The 16351-nt window shown below is 42.9% G+C and overlaps 7 protein-coding genes across 11 annotated transcripts in view; 3 read left to right on the top strand and 4 right to left on the bottom strand.

Moving 5' to 3' along the window:
• Positions 1-6525, bottom strand: part of LOC125770206 (lissencephaly-1 homolog) — a 47371-nt gene extending 40846 nt beyond the window's left edge. Inside the window, exon 1 of one of the 4 annotated variants that reach the window (XM_049439582.1) lies at positions 5675-6525. The gene's annotated coding sequence lies outside the window, so the exon portion shown is untranslated. Of the gene's footprint in view, positions 1-1377; positions 2874-4290; positions 5636-5674 lie in introns of those variants that run through there. The other 3 variants (XM_049439584.1, XM_049439585.1, XM_049439583.1) reach the window with 3 other exon arrangements.
• A 338-nt stretch (positions 6526-6863) lies between these two features.
• LOC125770205 (uncharacterized) lies at positions 6864-9111 on the top strand. 2 transcript variants are annotated; one of them, XM_049439581.1, is made up of 2 exons: positions 6864-7163; positions 7337-9111. In XM_049439581.1, exon 2 carries the CDS (start codon positions 7350-7352, stop codon positions 8649-8651), a length of 1302 nt encoding a protein of 433 aa, XP_049295538.1. In that variant the 5' UTR covers positions 6864-7163; positions 7337-7349; the 3' UTR covers positions 8652-9111. The 2 variants fall into 2 exon arrangements, with proteins under 2 accessions (XP_049295538.1, XP_049295537.1); XM_049439580.1 differs by having other exon boundaries at positions 7332-9111.
• Positions 9112-9511: 400 nt separating this feature from the next.
• LOC125770233 (uncharacterized) lies at positions 9512-11306 on the bottom strand. The gene is made up of 3 exons (XM_049439631.1): positions 10760-11306; positions 10196-10635; positions 9512-10127 (listed from the first exon to the last, which is right to left on the bottom strand). The coding sequence occupies exons 1-3, from the start codon at positions 10830-10832 to the stop codon at positions 9609-9611; spliced, it is 1032 nt and encodes a 343-aa protein (XP_049295588.1). The 5' UTR covers positions 10833-11306; the 3' UTR covers positions 9512-9608.
• A 17-nt stretch (positions 11307-11323) lies between these two features.
• On the top strand, positions 11324-12344 carry LOC125770285 (uncharacterized). The gene is made up of 2 exons (XM_049439695.1): positions 11324-11448; positions 11517-12344. Exons 1-2 carry the CDS (start codon positions 11439-11441, stop codon positions 11882-11884), a joined length of 378 nt encoding a protein of 125 aa, XP_049295652.1. The 5' UTR covers positions 11324-11438; the 3' UTR covers positions 11885-12344.
• Positions 12345-12564: 220 nt separating this feature from the next.
• Positions 12565-13654, bottom strand: LOC125770249 (uncharacterized). Its single transcript, XM_049439651.1, has 2 exons — positions 13190-13654; positions 12565-13121 (listed from the first exon to the last, which is right to left on the bottom strand). The coding sequence occupies exons 1-2, from the start codon at positions 13583-13585 to the stop codon at positions 12642-12644; spliced, it is 876 nt and encodes a 291-aa protein (XP_049295608.1). The 5' UTR covers positions 13586-13654; the 3' UTR covers positions 12565-12641.
• Positions 13655-13670: 16 nt separating this feature from the next.
• LOC125770204 (SET and MYND domain-containing protein 4-like) lies at positions 13671-15325 on the top strand. Its single transcript, XM_049439579.1, has 2 exons — positions 13671-15080; positions 15157-15325. The coding sequence occupies exons 1-2, from the start codon at positions 13767-13769 to the stop codon at positions 15172-15174; spliced, it is 1332 nt and encodes a 443-aa protein (XP_049295536.1). The 5' UTR covers positions 13671-13766; the 3' UTR covers positions 15175-15325.
• LOC125770278 (signal peptidase complex subunit 2) lies at positions 15313-16245 on the bottom strand. Its single transcript, XM_049439686.1, has 2 exons — positions 16040-16245; positions 15313-15918 (listed from the first exon to the last, which is right to left on the bottom strand). The coding sequence occupies exons 1-2, from the start codon at positions 16091-16093 to the stop codon at positions 15382-15384; spliced, it is 591 nt and encodes a 196-aa protein (XP_049295643.1). The 5' UTR covers positions 16094-16245; the 3' UTR covers positions 15313-15381.
• Positions 16246-16351: the final 106 nt, after the last annotated feature.

Here is a 16351-nt window from a genome sequence, read left to right as displayed (position 1 = left end):
TGCAATTTCCTCCTGGAATATAAACATAAAGGTAAGAAAATTCCTCTTCAAGAATCGCTATGAAAACTCCAATGCTGACTAGAATCGTTCCGCTTAGGAAAAAAAGCATGACGGAAGCAGAAAACGCCGCACCGGAACTACCAGGTTTTGCGGGTTTGTTCTGCTTTGTTTAGTAGTTTTGTTGCTAACGAATTTAGCGGTTCTTTAAATTGGCAAACTGTTCGCTTGGTGACGAAAGCATACCGTTTGAGCTGGCAAAGTTTTCTTTTTTTTCGACGTAAGCAACAGAATTTGGATAGATTTTCCATTCCAATTCGTTTGCAGACGTAAATCTTTCTCTCTGAAAAAGCCTCATGGTTCGTTAATCTCATCAACATCGCAGCAGCATAAAAGTGAGCGCCTTAACAATGAGAGCATTTTGCCAAAATGGGAAATGGGATTTTGCATCACGAAGGAAAACCGATACCGGCCGGTTCCGGAAAAATCATCACTTGCTAGTGAATGTTTTTTCGTAAATTGTTATTTAACATACCATTTTGAAATAATTGTACGATTAAATATTCTTTTTTTTCTTTTTCTGTTAATTTTAAGACAAGTCTTTTACCTTCTTCACAAAATTACGTAACCAATACAGACAATACAGAACCCTAAAATCTCACCATTTAACCTGCGATATCTCACTGCAAATGAGATTTTTCTCTCGCTGAAGTAATAAATTTGCACTCACAGTCAAGTTTAACATTTAAGCATTAAGAAAAACAAACAAACTTTTCCATTTACGGAAAATTAGTATACAATGTCAATGGTGCAATAAACGTACTATTTTTAACCCATCCTTTCCACTACCGACTCCACACACTGCCACCAAAACACCCCCTCTTGCCAGCCACAATTGAACCTTGTTATGCTGTTTGGCTCACATGGAGAAGTGCACTTCAGAATTCACCATGAGTCATAGACGATAGCGCAATTGGCAAGCAGACACACACACACACACCCACACATCTACTCACAATAAAACAACGTTTCTCACAGCACACATGCGCACAAGGCACAGAGACGGTTACATATGGAACGAGTGAAAAGAGCGATACACAGCTGGAAACTACATACAACAGAGAGGTTGGAGTGAAAAAATAAAATCAATGATTTGCGTCTTTAGACACATCCGATTGGCGTTACACGTCTAGAATGATGTGGCAAACAAATCAAAAATACACACAGATTTTCATGCTACCATTATTAAAAGCAGCTTCCTTGTTATCCACGCATACAAATCACTTGATAAGACGATGCTTTGATGTGTCCAAAATGCACGATTTTACAATAATTTTGTATTTACATTTTTTCTACACTTCGAAACTGTTTTTTGCTTACCTTTCATAAAATACAAAAGATATTTGTTGTAAACACTTTTTTCTCACACACTGAGGTTGCTTCGATTGCAACATTAAAAATTTTCGTTACTTCACTGTCCCCTTACGGCGGGGGGGGACTTTGTTTTCTTCGCCTACTAAACAAGCCACTAAATCTCGGTGATGGTTGTCAACCACCTCGGTCCGCGAGTCAGTTTTCCAACCAGCGTTTACTTTATTGATTGGAATTGGAAACAATTCAGAACACCAATGACACAATCCGGCAGGTTCACCGCCAATCGCACGCGCACCGTTTTTTTTTGGGGGTGACGGAAAATTAGCCCCCTCAAGCTTGGTACGAAAAGCCGAAAACGCAACGTGCCGGAAAACTTTCAACTTCACATATGAGCAAACCAAACACAGACACACACACACCGGATTGCTTTGCCACTCCACCAAGGGGTGAAGGGTGAAACACTGGTAGGGGGTGGGTGGGGAGGTTAGCAAGGGGTCCGGTTTTTTGGTTACGAGAAGGTCGGCCGATAAGTATATATTGGCAAGCGGATCCGCGCGAGCACGTAACACGGCTGTGTTGTAGCTTTAACTAGCGTTATTTTCCTTTTCCAGTTTCGGTCGCGTTCGCTGTAGTCGTTGTCGTCATCGTTCGTCGTTTTGTCCGATTGTTACAAGCCGTCGAAGGCTGTTTCTTCCCCGTAGTGCACTCGGCAACGCGTGAAAACGTAATGAGAAGTGGAACCTCTGCGAAGGAAAGCTCACGGCTTTCTCAACGCCGATACGCACCTACATACCATATGCTCACCCTGTACCGTTTCACGTTGCTCACGCTCATTCTCAGCGTCGGATTTTTCTTTTCTCACCTTTCCCCAATTCGGAGCTCCGGAATGATCAAGCAGCAGGGAAAGGGATGGATGGGGGATGGGACGCATGTCACTTTTGCGATAAAAACTCTCTTACTCTCTTTACCGTCTGGAGAAAAAGGGAAACCATATAATATCACTGTGCTTTTTTTGCCTTCTTATCGCCCGCTATACATTCCCAAAACAACAGACACATATTCTAAATATTTAATCCTCCCACCAGCATGGAAAACAAACTCCCTCAAAGAAACGGCCAGTAAATACAATTGCCCTAGGCTGCATGCAGCAGCAAAATTGTTCGCTTTATTTTCCTTTCAGAGCAAGCTGAAGAGCTTGGCTGAATGTGTGGAAAATGCGAGAAAAGTGATAGGAAAAGCGCAAGTATCGAGAAAAGGTCACCAACAAAACCACTTGCCCGAAGGTGTATGTGTGTGTGGGTTTGGTGGTGGCAAAACAATAATATACTATCACCTCCGGCATTCCAGTTCAGCACCGGTGGCATTTTATAATGAATGGGAAAAATTCCATTACACCTGTATCACTGCATGTAAATTGATATAAATGGAAATTTTCCTATGAAGTTGTACAATACAAGGAATCTTGGAGAAACTGTTTGATATGTGTTGTTTATCTGATTGAATTTCAACACGATTTAAATTGGCAAAAACTAATTCATAAACATAATGCGTTTCCATTTTTTTCTTTTACTAAGTTAAAACTTTATAAACTTTTAAAATTAATTTAAACTTTTAAAACAGGGCCAATAGCAAATTATAAAGGAGCGCCGATTATCCGCGCTCATCGGGACTCGGCCCCTACCGGATAAGCGAATATTACGGATAATGGGAACATCTCTTTTTATTAATAAATATTAGTGTTTAGTATGTAATGGATGGACTTTTTTTCTAAAGCTAGATGTTAATTCGTTTAGGTGCACTTTGCAAACTAAATCTGTTCTATTTGGTCGAAATTGAGTCTGTTGTATCATTTCCTATTGAGCCTTTTATTTCTTGCCATCACCGGTTTGCAGTAAATACGTCAATTCGCTTTTGGAACTGTCATTTCCGAGCTGCACGGATAATGGAACAGCCGGTTAAAAGCTACCCGCGGATAATCGGCGCTCCACTGTAATTAAAAATTGTTTCATTAACGCTTTATAAATAATCGTCACACTTCTGTCACGTATGATAAAGATTTATTTTTGAACAGTAATCTTGATTAGTGTCAAACTTAATACCCACAATGTGCTGCACACGCTAAAATAAGACATTATGTATAATTTCTGTCGGTCAAAGCTTCGCTAATGAATAAAACACCTGTGCTCCGTTTAGGAGAGCTCTCCCTCAAGGCACACACAAAAATGGCTTCATTATTCAGCACCCAAAGACACACCATAAACGATCAGACGTAAGCGCCACATCTCGTCGTACAAAAAGTCCATGGAGCGTTCGTTCGACCGCTTGTGCGTGGGACGCACGACGAAGAACTCGATCGGAATGCCTTCCAAATCGGCGAAGCGCATGATGTCAGCGGCTTTATCTGTCAGACAGCCACACTTCACTACGCCTACGGCAAGGTCAAACACAAGCTCAGGCAGCTGTTTTCGGTTTCGAGCTTTCAAGAAGCGAGGGAATAGATTCATACTATCAGCAAACAGTACAAACCAGTCCCAATTAAAGCAAACATTGCCGTCGAAAGCGGCAGATTCTTACTTGAAATGTTGCTTCCTTGTTCCGGTTTCTACAATGTTTGCTGTGATGACCGTTCCTTTGTACAGTCCTGTGTTATTGCGTCATAGCAAAAAAGTGGCCCCTCTATGTGGATATAGAGATTCTAGGGATACGCATGCTCCTTCTCCAGGGACTACTACTCACACATACTCAAGTGCTTAAACAATTCGCCTACGTTATAAGGATGAAAAGAATATGTGAGTTGAATTCCTTTTTTTTTATATAAAAGTGTATAACTATTTTGGGGAAAAAATTACGCGTGTATACGTCAAAGTCATATGACATTCGAAGCATTTGGTCACCACCGTCTGGACAGCTCCTACTCACATCGATGTGTCATCATCAAACCTTCGCATCCTTCCCATTCGTCACACTTTGCACATTATTTTTAACCTTACTACATCACAGAAACGGCAATACAATGAAACAACAAACAGATGCACTTGACCACCAGGCTGGCAACGTTTTTCACCCGCACATACTTGTGTACAACCGCGGTTGCTGCTCTTGTCGTTTGTAAACGTCAAACACTCGATCAACAGCTGTTAATAGGTTTGGTACACTGTCACCTTTTTCATAATGCATATCGCTTCCCTTCGGTGCATTCGGTGCAAACACTGTAACTAATTAATATTGCACAAAGTCATACGTACATGCCGTACATCAATTAAAGCAGTTTGAATTATGCAACACAATTTGCGATAACTGCTCAGTCCGGATTTGTGCGTATAGCAATTGCAATATGACGTGGCCGTTCGTTATGAATATAAAATGTCCTCCAACATCCTCCCAAGGACATCCTTAAACACATCATAGCATCATTGGGTCTTTCAAGTCGAGAAAAATCGATCCACTTTTTGCTCCCTTCCAACACAATAAAGAGGCTTAATTTTGACAGCCACTACACTACACATCCAGTTAACGTTTACGTTCGGTTAGTGTGTGTGTGTGGGAGTAAGTGAAACAATAGTAAGCGAGGTAGGGATACCCCTTTTGGTGGACTGTGCGTAAATCGAAAACACTACACAGTAAGGTGCACATAACACATCGTACTCACGCACACCATTTCAACGCTCACCCACACACACAGACGCATTGTCGCCATCCGTCATTATATGCGCCTCGATCGATCGTTTACGTACAACAAAAAAACACACAGTGAACGAAAAAATCGCACACAATACAACAGTAAACACGCACTCACACATGACCAAAGCGAGGAATTTGCCAGCGTAAATGAATCTAAACCTCCGATTAGAATATGGTGATAGCATCTATTCGCTTCATTGATAACAGTAGCCGTAACAGTTAGAAAACGGGTTGATTGTTTTTTTTCCATAGACGATACTGTTGTTTTTTTTGTTGTTCTTTGGGAACAACATCGTGCCTATTTGGATACAGTAAAAGCGACGTAAGCTTCGTTGAACAGACCTTTCAAAGGAGGCCACACAACAGACAGTGCTGAGCTCTAGTAGCTAGACACCTTTTTGCCTGCCATCTTTGTTCATCGCTACTTTTTTTTTGGACATGCATCAAATGCGTCCGTTGGGAGGCTTCTTTTTTGTCCAAACGGACACGCATTGGTTCAATATGGGGAAAAACAGCTTCATTTTTATATGACGGCCTAACGTCGCCCATAGAATCGATAGAAGATGTGAACAGGTTGAATCGGAACAGGTTAAATGGTGCAAAACCTTTAAAAAATACTTACTCACTGAGATCATCCAGAAAGTTGTGGTTCTCTTTTCTTTTAGAAGAACTCCCGGAATGATCCACAACGATGTGAGATGGAAATTCGTTTCCTGCACACAGCTATGATGACTCCGTATGTCCGGGGTCCTTTCTCGCAAGTTCCGTTCCGCTTCCTTTCGGATGCAGCGTACGATGTGTGTTTGTGTGTGTGTATACCAAAACACGCACACAAAAGCAAACTGAAGAAGACTGCCTTTGCACAATTTTCACACTGCACACAAAGAGGATAATATCCTCACCACACAAAAAACGCACTTAGTGAGATGTGAGGGTTGGTGGGTGATTTGCACTAAGGATTCTTTTTCTTCTCACACACTAATTTCACCTTGACTCACAAAAACGTCGCACACTCACAACAGGGGGTTGGTTTCACAGTGGGGTGCGAACTAGACGAAAAAAAACTCTCACCCAACGAGAAGATGATCCACAATAATCAGCACGACAGCAAGTGCCTGATGACGATAGATAGTAATGATCGGCCCCTTTGTGAAACAATAGGATAACCAGTTAGCTGGTGATGCATATAAAACCAACGCCACTATACACGAACGCCCCGCTGTACACGATCGAAACTTTTCTGCAAAGGCAGCATCCACTCTGCGCACTGCACTCCAATATATTGTGGTTGAACTTTTGGGTCGCACACACGTACACTGCTCGCTGACACGCACCCGTTGCGTCCGGGAAAAGGAGGAAAATTTTCTAGCGAAATCGACGACGACGACGACGTCTTTTCGCGATACGTCTTTCTGTGACTCGCTCTCTTCGGAAAAACGCTGATGATGGCGCTGCTGACGAATACGGGGCAAGTGTTGTATACTCGTGTGCGTAATTTCATCAAACCACGCACGCACACACACGATACTACAGACCATGTGCCTCTCTTTCTGGCCACAGTTAATTTGCTTTGCCAACGTACAATACTTTGCAACGGGTGATTAAAAGCTCCACGCACACATAGAAATTCAAAAAATTCAAGCGATTATTGCAACTGTCAACATGCTTGCTTGATGAACAACACGGTAAGCGAAATTTTCTTTACCATAAAATGGATGCGAATTATAGCTACGGGAAGGCGTTTATTTTTAAGTTTTGCAAACAAAAGACGTTTATTTCAATATGTATTTGCAATGCGAATCTTATTACAATAACTGTACTGAATTGACAATTTTAATTAATGTAAAATCCAGCATTCCAGCAAAATGTGGTTCCTAAAAACTCAAACAAATGTCAATCACGCTTCAGTAGTAGGCAATCGGTTCCCTGCAACAGGCGGTTTGTTGTTTTTACGATTTATTCTTCCCTGTTGTTGTAAAATCTTGATCAGTATGGAACAGGAAAAACCCTATTACGCTGTAGTTGCCGGATTGTGTGCTTCATTTGCAAGTCTCTTCGGAAAATTAACCGCAAACAGTGGCCGCTTGTTGAACTGGTCTGGACTTTCTACGGTAAGTAAACAGAACGGTTCATGCTTTGCTATTCTTTCTGCTGCACCCATCTGTAGCTGTAAGTAAGGGTTAAATGGAACATTATATTACGGTAGCAATATCCTTATGATTATATATAGTAATCAGCTAAAGTTGAAAAAGTGAAATACTGTTTTGCTATTTTCACAGCACAGATGACTGCTGTCAATGGTCTGTGTTTATGCGCTGTTCTATTTTGACAGTTTCTGGTTGATTGAAAAAACAAGGGGTAGAGGCGAGCAAAAAATATACACAGTGCTTCACTTGCTAGAAAGGACGCTTGTGTTGTTGAACACACCAAATTTTAGGAGCAGAGATTCGTGGTGTGCAATAAATACCATAAACAAACAGCGATCGAACAACCACCAGCCCGGAACACACAGTTTAAAGCGGTTTGTTGCAGTGGCGTTAGCGATGGGTCCTACTAAAATCACCCCCGAGGATCAAGCGTTCAACATTAATTTTGTGGGAGAGGTGAAGAAATATCCGTGCCTGTTCGACAGCGCGAATCCAGACTACAAGCAGCAGGCATTACAAGACAGAGCCTGGTTGGAAGTGTCGACCGCCGTTCGAGAGAGTACAGACACCTGCAAGAAGCGTTGGCGCAATTTACGATGTTGCATGACCCGTTACCAGAAATCGGTTCGTGACAGCAGCGACCAAGCTGCGAATGCACGACGGAAACCATACTATCTATACAATCACATGCAGTTCGTACTGCCGCACCTGAAGGCACGAGAGGAATCTAATGTCTATGAACCAGATGAACCTTCGTGGGCGAAAGCGGAGAGCGAATCATTAAGCGAAAGTAAACACGAAGAGGACGAAGAAATGGAACCACACGAGATCGAGACGATCGAAGTACCGGAAGAGGATCATAGTGACCAAATTAAGGATAGTATTCTAAGTTCGATCAAGATCGTACCTATAGGGCAAGAATCACAGACGGTTAGTGAGCAGGACCAACAACAGGACGTGCTGGAAGCAAGTGAAACAAATTCAGCCAACCAGACGGCGTATGAATTCATTGCGGCACCACCGCTCAAACAATCTCGGCTTTCGAATACACACACCAGTGTAGAATCGGTCAGTCCAGTTGCTGTTAGCCCGTTGCAAACATCGACATCCGATTCGAAACGAGATATAATCGGCCAGCGGCAATACTTTACACTGACGAGCACACCGATCCATTCCGCAAACATCCCAATGTCCTGCTACACCACAAGCCCGCTGTCGTCCCAGTCTCTCCATCAGCAGCAGCAGCAACAACAAACGATTTCCCAGCCACAGCTGCAAACGCAGGTGCCGCCGCATTTCACTATCATTCCGAACACACCGTCGATGACTAATGATGCGGATCACAATTTCTTCCAAAGTCTCGTTCCCGATATTCAAACGATGACCATGGAACAGAAAAGAAAGCTCAAAATTGGCATCCTACAGCTCATAGACAAAATTCTCAATACGTAAACACCATTAACGTATCACCCCGTTGCAGGAGCGATTTTTTAGAAAACGAAGTAAATTTGTATAAGGGATTTAAAAAAAGAGAACATTTCGAGAATGGCCTGCAGGAAGGGACTGAAACACTGGAACCTGCCGTGTGTGGCAATATAATTTTCTATTACAATTAGTAAAGCAGTAAGAGTCAAGAAATAACTACATCAATGCAATGTGCAAGATTTATAGATCGTAAGGACAGGGAGCTAAGCGAAGATTTTAAAATAGTAGATCATGTTTAGGATAAATTTTCGTCTGCACTCATCGTGCAGATTCTCTCCTCACATCCTATTTCCTCATTATCATCGTAGCAAGAGCATTGTATAGCATGTCGTAAATCATGATTTATTGTAAGCATAATTTTATCAGATTACTTTATAATAGAATAAAAGTTCAAAATGATGTACCTAATACTGATTTCTGATTACTGTATTAATTATCCAAAATTCCACATCTCTTTGCTCGTAGTGGCCAGGAGGCGAACTCTTCGTGCAAGCTTTATGCGTTCTGATTATGATTCTGCTCAATGGGTGCGTTTGGCGATTCTTCGTTAAAGCGCTTCACGCAGGATCCGGATCGACGCTTCGTGCATCGTTAACCAGCGCTGCCACAAACTATGTCGCCTCGGTGAGAAGAATGTTCCAGAACCGTATTCCGAACCATACTGTTGAAAGTTTCCTTGTTTCAGGCAATTCTAGGTTTGCTGTTATTCGACGAACGAAGTACACTGCTCTGGTGGTTTGGGACCGCTCTGGTTTTGGCAGGATTGCTGTTGATCATTGGTGGTTCGGATGAGGAAAAAATAAGCACACAATCAAAACGAACAAACGTAAAAGAGGAATAAAATGTAAATAAGTTTTATACGCTTTGTCTTAGATGAATGAAAGGAAATCTTTGATCTCCAATTTTGCTTGACGACCGATCGTCTTAATGTATAGTCCGTACAGCAGTTTTGATTCGCAGCACCGAATTGGTGATCGGTGCGACGACAACATACAGTGCGATCGTCCCAATCGCAATCACCAGCGTTAGGCGCACGTTTGCCTCGTTATCCTCCTGGAACCAGCGCGAATAAACGCCCAAAGAAATCGTCGTTACACCCAGCAGATAGGCAACGGTTCCAGCAATGCCGTGCATCAGCTTGCTATAAATCGGGCTTATATAGTGACGCAGCTGAAAAGCATACTTCGTCGTAACACCGCCTCCAATGGATGCCAGCGTGAAGCATACGGTCACAAGACCGAAAATGCCATGCAGTGTCTGAAAGTGGGGCTTTCCAAGCCGAACTTTGTTGAGAAAGATACACACGGACGCGATCGTTATCAGTATACCGGCAACCGCCTGTAGCACCCAGTGTAGGAACACTTTCGTCCTATGGTGACATCGGTGTGTGAAATAGTTCGTTCCAGACATCGTGAGTACGGCTTGGGACATGAGGATCAAATACTGAAACAAGCATAAGTGTAAAACCGATTATAACAGCAAGGGATCCTTAATTGTTTTAATGATCTTACCCCTATAGACATGAACGTTGGATGCCAGGAGAAAAGTACCATTGCCTTGTTGAAACAGTGGTAAGTTATGTACCCGGCCACGGCAAACATTAACCCGTTGATCAGCAGATTTGCGAGTAGTAGCTTTCGCCCGAAGGTGACGCCTCTGTCGATTGCTCGATTGTTCACGTTCCGATTACCATTTCTTTTGCCACGATCCATACCTTCGTTCGTAGCGGGTGTTTCCACGATAGAAACTTTCCGTTCTTCGTCACGATAGTCGGCAAAAAGTTCTTCGTGTTCCGCACTGCTAGCTTCTGGCTCTTCCCCACCCATACTGCTGACGTTATGAGCGTTGTTTCGATAGGAACTGTTCACGGGAAGATTTCGCCTTATCTCTTGGCCCCTTCCCACAATACCTGCGTCGTTGTTGTTATTTTGCTGCGTTTCCAAAAAATCAGCTGTCGTGCGAAAGAGGTGAAATGAACGGGGTAAAAACAAATTGCCACACACGATGTTTACACTAATTCCTCGACTTCTTTCACCACGATTGCAAGCGGAAGGCGGAGGATCGTGCCGTACTACCTGTTGATCCTGCATCCTGCACCAACCGATCGTATGGAACGGTGCCCCGAGATGGTGTACCGTCTTTTCCCATGCTTTCGGTTGCAAGAATACCTGTTCAATGGTGAACGTTGCCAAACACTAAACCTCGAAATGATCGCACATCGTTGCCGTGGTCAATTTGCAGCTCATTATCGCTCAAGTGGTTCGGACGGAGCATGGATTAAGCAAATAATATGTTTGCACAATGATTTCCTTCTTATCTTGCAAGTATTCGGGAGACTGACTGGCTCAAAATTGTTCGGGTTTGAAGCGATTGATAGATAATTAATTGGTCGCACCATTTAATGATCAAAACGTTTATGAATTGATTGGTTGCTATTTAACGAACTCGGTAATCGATACAAATTTCTTTTTTCATGCAGCTTTAGTTGCACTTTTTTAAATTTAAATTATTATCAAGCGCGGTGTTACGCAATATCCTTTGATTGAATATTGCTTCCGTGTAGTTGGTGCTTAAGATTATGTGTGCTACGTGTGAATTGGTGAAGGGATGAACGTGTAAAACCGCGCGCATTTCAGACAATCCAAGGAGACGCTATTGTTCGCCATTGTAATCAAAACGTTTCGCAGTTTCAGACGTGTGATAATTACTAAAGCCGTGCCATTATCGTTCAGTTGAAGCGTACTTTTATCCAAAATGAAGAAAAGTAAGTGTAGTCGAAGGATGTAACGTTTCATACTGTTGTTACCGTGGTTCCTATTTCCGTTCCGTTAGCGACCAAATCTTCCCGTGCTGGGCTTACATTTAGCGTCGCGCGCGTATCGTCATCCTTGCGAAAAGGGCAGTACGCGAGCCGCATCGGTGTTGGATCTTCCGTCTATATGGCGGCTGTGCTCGAATACTTGGCGGCGGAAGTGCTTGAATTGGCAGGAAATGCAGCTCGGGATAATCACAAATCTCGGCTCACGCCGCGTCATATCCAGCTGGCCGTGCGCAATGATGAGGAGCTCAGTAAACTGTTGCAGGAGATTACCATTTCGCAAGGAGGTGTCATGCCGAACATCCATTCGGTGCTGCTGCCACGTAAAACCGGTGGAAAATCTGCTGCAGGCGCTGGAACCGGACAGAGTCAAGAGTATTAAGGTACATTTCAGTCGACAGCCACGAACGGATCGACTTGTTTCTTTATTGATAAACGATTGTAAAATGTTACTCATGAAAACTATTTGAGATAGAAGATAGAACGCTCAGGTAGCTTTGTTTTAAGAAAGAACTTTATGTTACATTCCCGCTTAGAATCGATGCATGCAATGGGGAAATTTCTGTAAATGGTCTGGTTTTTGGTTTAGGAATAGTGCACTACATTTCATTTATTAAGTAATGTACAAGATACATAACCGATCAGTCAATACGAACACTTGCGTAATTATTTCAAAACATTTCAAATTGTCTGAACTTAGTACATGATATAAAATATTCATAGCCGATTGCCGACAGGAATGTAGCGCACAGCAAAAAGAAGAGAAAAAATGAAAATCTGTACAATCCCAGAACGTCTCAAAATAAATTGCATGTAAAAATGTCATGTCTATGTTTAAATCATGTTTCATATTTTTCCTAACTTATTTATCATACGTTCAATGTTCTAGAGAAAGAAAATGGTTTTTTTACACTATTGGTAGAATATAATATTTTACTGCCGGTATCTATACAATAGCAAGTAGTTTTGCCTATTCCTTGAAAATTGAACTTGTTCAACATCAAAACAAATCGTTATCAAAAATCGGCGCTAAGTTTAGATTAATCTTATACTTATCATAAGTTTCAAATCCAAACATTATCGACGTTGCGATCCGTCGTTTTGGGTATGATCTTTAAAAAAATAACACTATTTATGGTTCAAGAACTACCCATATCGACCACCTTACAGTTTCTAGTTAAAAACCCCATTTCGGCCTCGTACAGAACTTCGTTGATCAACCGTTGTGAGAAGGTAACCTGTAGTTTGTCGAATGAACGGAGCTTGTGCGCTACCAACTTGCCATACACGTCGAACTGATCTTCTTGAACGCTCTGCTTCACTACGGGTTGATCGTTTTGTTCGTTTGTTTCCGCATTTTCTATGCGCTCTGGATCTACTTCGGGTGGAAGCAGCTTTCGTTTTTTATGCGAAAGGTACGATTGTGATGTACCGGCTGCAGACGATTGTCGTCGTGAGACGGAAGTGTATTCTGACAGTGTATCACCATTAAAAGGATCTACCGTATTTTTGTCGCTATCCGTTTCCGAGCTAACATCGTCAAGATCATCATGATGCTCGTCGATCTCAAAGTCATCATCGTTTTCATTCTCTATGAGATCGTACTCTTCGTCGTATTCCTAACAATAAAGCAATATAGAATGTTAGTGCAGAGCAGAAGAATCATTGAACCACACGAAATACATACTATTTGTTCCTCCTTTGTTTCACATTTAACCGCCCCCGTTGTGCTTGTAGGTTCTTTCATTGTATCGTAATCGGTTAAAAAGTCGAACAAATAGAAATACCACAACGTTGGTTTGTACACGTCGTCAACTGTGGCTCCTGATTGAACGGATTTCTTCAATTTCATCATCTCTCGCCGGTAACTTGATCGCAGTCCGTATAGTTTTTTCTTCACCTCTTCCTTGGTTGCCGTTTTGTGCACCTCCTGGTACTTCATGACCAGCGCATCGTAGGCTAGCTTCCTTTTCATTCGGTCCGTGTATTCTTTCGAGTTTACATTCCACAGGCATGGGAACTGTTTGTACATTTCGATAAACTCTGCGATGAAATCACGCGAAAATAGGCGCAAATCTGCCATCGCCCGTTCGTGCTAATTGCTGTATGTGTTGGAACTATGTTTATCAACATAGAGCGCTGTCAGCTGTCAAACTAGCAATTCCCCTTCTCAGCACTCTGCAGACGGCTGCTGTTCGTTTGCAGCTGCTTTTTTTGTAGCGGCTGTCAAGTCAAGTGTTTTCAACGCGCCAGAACGAACGAAAATGCTGCGACCAGAAGTTATTGAACAACTGCAGTGTCCTTCCGTTGGATTGGCAACATCCTGGACATTATCACGCCGAAATGTTCCTTTCGATAATCTAGAAGCCGCCAGAACGCTTTTCGAGCGCAAATACTGGCCATTTGGCAAAGGAAAGATTGTGAAGAGCGACAGCAAGGCGACAAGTCTCCGCGAGCAAGGCAATGCAGCATACAAGCAGGCACCAACTGACCCAGCAAAAGCTTTGCAACTGTACAATCAGAGTATCTGTATGGCCAAGCAGGGTTCCAAGGATTTAGGATTAGGCTATGCGAACCGATCGGCAGTGTACTTCAACAGCAAATTGTACCGTGAGTGCTTGCAAAACATTGAACTGGCCCGGTCTAATAACTATCCTGCAGAAATGATGCCAAAGCTGTTGCAACGTGAAGAGCGCTGCAAGCAACTGATGGAAGCCATCAGCGAAAGCTCAACGGAACACAGTCCCACGGGCCACTGTGCGATCAAATCCTGTCTAGAGCTTAGCAAGGATGGCAAAGGCATCTGTACCAACCGTAGTTTGGATCCGGGAGAAAAGATACTTCTAGAAAAACCGTACGTACTGGTGCTCGAAGCGGAACTCGCGTATGAACGGTGTGATTACTGTGGTGCTACTAACGAACACAATCTGTTACCGTGTAAGGGCTGCACGGCTGTGATGTATTGTAGCGAGGAATGCCAGGAACAGTCGCTTCAGCGCTATCATCAATTTGAATGTGAAATTGTAGACGATCTGCAGCTGCTCTTTCGTGGCCCAAAGCCGGCAAGAATGTTTCACGTGATTTTGCGATTGTTTTGGCATGCCGTGCTACTTTTTCTAGAGGACCCTGACGCTTTTCTGAAGCGAATTGAAACACCGGCTGAGCTGGAAAAGTATCACAATCCGTTTGCATTAGAACCGTCCGATTACATACTGCATCTGAATGCTACCTGTCCAGATGTAACAACGGATAATGAAAATGAAGGAACTGCAAAGTGCGTATCGCAGATTATGACTATACTTACGTACGTTATAGCGGTTGAAGAGAACGCATCACTTTGGCCCCGATTAGAAGGGAAAGTGGGTAAAAAGAAGCTGTTGGATTTGCTCTTCCGCTTAATAAAACGTACAGACTGTTTGGTCGAGGACAAGATGGACCATGCGACATGTTTCTACCCTTTCACACGCATACTGCAGCGTTCCGACAATCCAAACGCGGAACAATCACTGCAGGAACTTCAGTCAGTGGTCGTTCTGAAATGTCCAGTCGCCGAAGGGCAGGAGATAACCATCGCAAAAGTAAGATTCCGTGTGTACTGTTAACAAAAACATGCACCAGATAGTAACATTGCATTCTTTTACTTTTTTTACGCAGAAAAATGTGAATCGGTGAATTGGCCGTGCTGAAAATGGACATCAAGCACCAAACTTAAACATCTTAGTATTTGCAATTTTCGCACCGATAACACTAACAATAGATATTACTGCTTTCGGTGAATTTGATGAGTTCACCCTGCTGAACAGAATTAAATAATGTGATGTACTGGACGCTTTTGGGCTTGTAATTTATTATCTCCTTATCGTATGTCAGAGTGCCGGTTTACTTATCCTTGCGGTCGGCGTTCAGCGAATTCACGATACGGTTGACCTCGCTAGCCACCAGATCATCCAGCACGACTCCGTTGACGTCGATGAAGTTTGCCACCGACTTGGTGACAGTAGCTTCTCGAATGCCGCGCGAATCTCTTAGCTGAACCGTTAACTCATACTTATCGTCGTATTTCTTCATGTCCGAACTTGCCTGCCATCTTTTCACGTTGCCGTTAGCATCTTTCTGGTTGCCCACCACAAAGATGCCCTTTTCCACGTACGTCGTGTAGATGGTCAGCACACCCATTAGGAAGAAGTAGCAACATACGCATACGATCAGTACAGGCTTGGAAGCGGGAAACGAATACTGATAATCATAACCAAGTGCAACAAGCGCGATCGCGACCGCCTGCGCACAGATAAACAGCCGTCCATCGATGATAGCGAAATGCTCTTTCATATTGCTGTGTTCCATCAGCGCAGTCTTAACCGAATCATCCAATGCGTGCTTTACCGCAGTGCCATCCCACTTGTTGATCTGGACAACCTATGGTTTCATTTTATGTGCAAGAAAACAAACAGTTTGTTAGCTTCCAGCTCGTTTCAGAAATCTGTGACGTGTCCCGTTTTGCTGGGACACTTCAACATCCGTGGTCCGTATTCCTTACCTCTTCCTCCTTAGTTGTGGCATTTTCCGACTGCTTCTTGTTCTTGTTCGACATATCGAAAGCGTACCGGGGAAATTACACGAACTCCAAAAAGATCCAAGCAGAAGTTAGCAGGAGATAAAGTTAACCGGCAGCAGATATTTCTGTTTTCGATTTTGTCCAATGCAGTGTTGCCAAAGTGTTGATGACGCTTTCATTTATGACAGATCGAATTGACAGTTAAGTTTCAATTCCCAAGTAAGAAAATTTTATGGAAGACGACACTGAAGTTACGCAAGCGAGAAACTGCTTTGTTTTTGAATCAACAAGAAG

Source organism: Anopheles funestus, chromosome 3RL (assembly GCF_943734845.2).
Source record: "Anopheles funestus chromosome 3RL, idAnoFuneDA-416_04, whole genome shotgun sequence".
Lineage (NCBI taxonomy): Eukaryota > Metazoa > Arthropoda > Insecta > Diptera > Culicidae > Anopheles > Anopheles funestus.
This window is presented reverse-complemented; position numbering and strand designations above follow the sequence as displayed.

Bases quoted from the DNA above. Each gene is read 5' to 3' on its own strand.
- LOC125770205 (XM_049439581.1), top strand. From the start codon at position 7,350: ATGGTCTGTGTTTATGCGCTGTTCTATTTTGACAGTTTCTGGTTGATT.
- LOC125770233 (XM_049439631.1), bottom strand. From the start codon at position 10,832: ATGGGAAAAGACGGTACACCATCTCGGGGCACCGTTCCATACGATCGG. The intron at 10,636-10,759 runs GTAGTACGGCAC...TTCGCACGACAG, and splicing joins GCAGGATGCAGGATCAACAG to CTGATTTTTTGGAAACGCAG. The intron at 10,128-10,195 runs GTAAGATCATTA...TGCTTGTTTCAG, and splicing joins CAACGTTCATGTCTATAGGG to TATTTGATCCTCATGTCCCA.
- LOC125770278 (XM_049439686.1), bottom strand. From the start codon at position 16,093: ATGTCGAACAAGAACAAGAAGCAGTCGGAAAATGCCACAACTAAGGAG. The intron at 15,919-16,039 runs GTAAGGAATACG...ATGAAACCATAG, and splicing joins CCACAACTAAGGAGGAAGAG to GTTGTCCAGATCAACAAGTG.
- LOC125770204 (XM_049439579.1), top strand. From the start codon at position 13,767: ATGCTGCGACCAGAAGTTATTGAACAACTGCAGTGTCCTTCCGTTGGA.
- LOC125770249 (XM_049439651.1), bottom strand. From the start codon at position 13,585: ATGGCAGATTTGCGCCTATTTTCGCGTGATTTCATCGCAGAGTTTATC. The intron at 13,122-13,189 runs GTATGTATTTCG...CTTTATTGTTAG, and splicing joins AAACAAAGGAGGAACAAATA to GAATACGACGAAGAGTACGA.